Source organism: Corylus avellana, chromosome ca2, assembly GCF_901000735.1.
Source record: "Corylus avellana chromosome ca2, CavTom2PMs-1.0".
In the NCBI taxonomy this organism is placed as follows: domain Eukaryota; kingdom Viridiplantae; phylum Streptophyta; class Magnoliopsida; order Fagales; family Betulaceae; genus Corylus; species Corylus avellana.
This window is the reverse complement of record NC_081542.1, coordinates 47,060,386-47,064,385: the sequence shown is the minus strand read 5'-3', so window position 1 is coordinate 47,064,385 and position 4,000 is coordinate 47,060,386. Positions and strand designations below refer to the sequence as shown.

The 4,000-nt window shown below is 37.5% G+C and overlaps 1 protein-coding gene across 1 annotated transcript; it reads left to right on the top strand.

Moving 5' to 3' along the window:
• Window positions 1–4,000, top strand: LOC132170051 (cysteine-rich receptor-like protein kinase 10). Its single transcript, XM_059580967.1, has 7 exons — window positions 1–835; window positions 1,477–1,614; window positions 1,739–1,860; window positions 2,221–2,431; window positions 2,698–2,935; window positions 3,454–3,604; window positions 3,704–4,000. Exons 1-7 carry the CDS (start codon window positions 1–3, stop codon window positions 3,998–4,000), a joined length of 1,992 nt encoding a protein of 663 aa, XP_059436950.1.

Sequence of the window (4,000 nt, the reverse complement as noted above, 5' to 3'; positions counted from 1 at the left end):
ATGGAATATTGGAGAAGATTAGAGAGGGTGATTAACTGCCCAAAACTGCCTTCTTTCAAATTTCTTATGTTCCTTTCGTCTCTCTTGGTGATTTCGTTGCTTAGCCTTAGCAGTGGCAATGAAGCAGCACCCACTTACAACTATCACTTTTGCTCAGGGGAAGACTTCACGGCCAACAGCACCTTCCAATCCAATCTCGACCTCGTTCTCTCTTCTCTTTCCTCTAACGCCACCCTCGTCACTGGGTTCTCCCATGCCTCCGCCGGAGTGCTCGCCGGCATCTTTTTGTGCCGTGGCGACATCAACGCCACCGTCTGTCAAGACTGCGTTGCCAGCGGAGCCAAAGAGATATTACAACGCTGCATCTTACAGACAGCGGCTATAATATGGTACGAAGAGTGCATGGTACGTTACTCCGGCCTCCAGATCTTGACCACCATGGACGAAGGGCCCGACAAAAACATGGGGAGCCAGCTGACTATGCCAGAGGCAGAGAAAGACCAGTTCAACGAGTTGTTGGGCAGGACAATGGTTTCGTTGGCGACCCTTGCGTCCAATTCTTCGACGGGAAAGAAGTTTGCGACGGAGGAAGTGAAATTCAACAGTTCACTGTTGGGGTCACAGACGCTGTACAGCCTCGTGCAGTGCACGCCAGACCTGACTGTTTCCGATTGCAATAAATGTATCCGAGGCGCCAGATTGCAACTTCCTACGTGCTGTGATGGAAAACAAGGCGGATGGGTTCTGCGACCAAGTTGTATTCTTAGATATGGATTGAACAAATTTTACAACTCCGCAGCTGCTTCGGAGCCTGCATTTCCTTCTCTTGCTCCAGGTATGAAATTAAAGAGATTATGATCAACTCATCAATATTTAGCTGTCCAAATCATATACAACTTATACGTCCAAACAGAATTAATAGGTCTCATATGAAAAAAAAAAAAAAAAATCGTTCACTCTCGAAGAGTTAGTTCACCTACCTCCTTGTGAGGTCCTCCAGCACCGTCAGTGTGCTCTTCAAGGGAGGAGGGATGGACTCCATCCTCTCCCTCCTCCCTTCATTCCCTGTTTTCCATCTCCATGCATCCATCGCGGTCTTCTTTTTCTCCCTAAAACACAGAAATTACACTTATTTCTTCAATCTAATATTTTGAGGATACTTTGTAAGTGTATAAGATTGTAAGACCCCCTCAAAGTAAGTACTAAGATTATTTTCATCGGGCTCTCTAAATTTATTCTTTATTTTAACTAAAAAAAAGAATCATGTTTTCCTATTTTAGCTAGTAACTTTTTCAAAGTATCTGGAGATCCACTTTCATATTCTTTCAAACTTTTTAGGGCGGAGAATTGTGGGTAGAGAATATCAAACTTTTTTTTTTTGTTTTCATAATTTAAGGATTACTTTTAATGGACTGTCTTATTAATATGTAGCATGTTAATGATTCATATTGTTGTATGCAGGAGGTGTTGTAGTAGGAGGAAGCAAAACGTCGCTGCTGAAAATTGTTGCCATTGTTATCGCAATTGCTTTCTCTGTGGTTCTTTTCTTCATTGCCTATTGCTTCCTTCGGAGGAGAGCAAGGAAGAAATACAACACTTTATCCGAAGAAAATGGTGACGAAAAAAAAAAAAAGAAAATTATTTGATCACGAAATCTAATTAATTCTATTTAAGTCTTTGTGGTGTCAAAATTTTGTTCATTTTTAAGAATTATTGTATTTACTGTTTGAATATGTAGCTGGAGTTGAAATTACAACCATAGAGTCCTTGCAATTTGATTTGGATACGATTGATGCTGCCACGGACAAGTTCTCAGATGATAACAAGATTGGTGAAGGAGGATTTGGCATGGTTTATAAGGTAGGAGTTATTTAGTATGCTAAGTTTAGAGAGATTCATATGCACCCTAGAGACCGTTTTAACCTTTTGTTCAAGTATATTTTAAGGGTGTTTAATCACATCTTATCTCAAAAGTTTAATTGTTTAATTTATATTCAAATACTCCCACGTACGTCGCGGCTTAAATTTCTTATTAATAAGGAGGCATAATACGTGAAATACTTAATTGAAATAGGAGGAGAATTATAGAAACATAGTTCAAACTCATAATTTCTGCTCTTATAACTAGTCATGTGACTCATGCATGTTAACTACTTATCCTAAAAGTTGAAACTAATAAAAAAAGATGAATTTAATCATTAAATTTATATTTTAACACAGGGTACCCTTTCTGATGGACAACAAATAGCTGTGAAGAGGCTATCCAAAAAATACGGACAGGGTGCAGCAGAATTCAAGAATGAGGTTGTATTGATAGCCAAACTTAATCACAGAAATCTAGTGAGGCTGCTAGGATTTTGCGAGGAAGGAGATGAGAAGTTACTTATCTATGAATATGTGCCCAACAAAAGCCTTGATTACTTTCTATTTGGTTTGGCCAATCTAAACTTCATTACATCCACTTCTTTTCTATTTATTTTACCTTTCCTTTTATGTCTAAATTATGAATGCATATATAATTTGCGGTTGAAGAATACCTGATATATATTAAAAACTTGCAAATCATTGCTAAGGAGCATGAAGTTCTAAGAAATAATAGACTAAACTATTTTTAGAAATTGAATCAAATTATATTTCCTTAATCATTTGAATTTTGTTCCTTTAATTCTAACTTGAGTAATTTTGACAAAATAATAGATCCTGCAAACCAAAGACAATTAGATTGGTCAGGACGTTACAAGATTATTGGAGGAATAGCTCGAGGGATTCTTTATCTTCACGAAGATTCTCGGATTAGAATTATCCATCGTGATCTGAAAGTTAGCAATATTTTGTTAGATGACAATATGAATGCAAAGATTTCAGATTTTGGCTTGGCAAGGATATTTGTAGTGGATCAAACACAAGGAAATACAAGTCAAATTGTTGGAACATAGTAAGTTTTTATCTTTACTTTATCTTTTTGCATAATCTAGATCAATAACACTAATAGTCTTTTTGTATGTGAGAATTATCGAAAAGAAAAATATATGGTTATGGTAGTCCACCAAAAACACATTAATAATCTCCAATGGAGAGCTCAATCGGCTGGGAACCACGCCTTATAAAGCGAAGGTCGCTAGTTTGAATTCACTCTCCCCCTCTTGTGTGGACATGTAAAAAAAAAAACACATTATTAATATACATGTTTAAGCACCACCCCTTCCCAAAAGTTTAAGCTAATAAGTTTGGTTCCACTTATGTATATTAACTACTACTCTCTGTATTTTTGCTTAATGTGAAACTCAACACTCTAGCGTACTTACACTCACAATACATTAGCCTAGCTAGCTAGGAGATCAATTACCTTGATATACACTAAGTTCTACTAATACGATACTATGAACAACCTTGGATAATTTTCTTCTCATCTTTTTAGTTCAGTTGTTGTTCTGATGGGGTATTGGTTTGTAGTAGTTACATGCCTCCAGAATATGTTATACATGGCCGATACTCGATAAAGTCCGATGTTTTTAGCTTTGGAGTCTTATTACTAGAGATTATAAGTAGGAAGAAGAATAGCAGTTTCTATAAATCAGAACTTGATGAGGACCTGCTGAGTTATGTGAGTATGGATCGGATAATCCAATCTTGTTCTTGTCCTGATTTTATGAAAAAAAAAAAAGACAAAATAATGGGAAATAAATATTTTGAATGAATGCAGGCTTGGAAACAATGGAGGAGTGGGACACCCATGGAGTTGTTGGATCCCGCAGTGAGAGATTCTTGCTCAAGAAATGAGGTTACTAGGTGCATCCAAATGGGCTTGTTGTGTGTTCAAGAAGATCCAGCTAACCGACCTACAATGGCGTCAATAGTTCTCATGCTTAACAGTTACTCTGTCACGCTACCATCACCTACGCAGCCACCATTTTTAGATCGATGTAGAGAAAAGCCGAACAAAGTAGTGGAGGTGGAGTCTTTTTATGAGGCATCAGTTTCTGAAGTTTACCCTCGATAG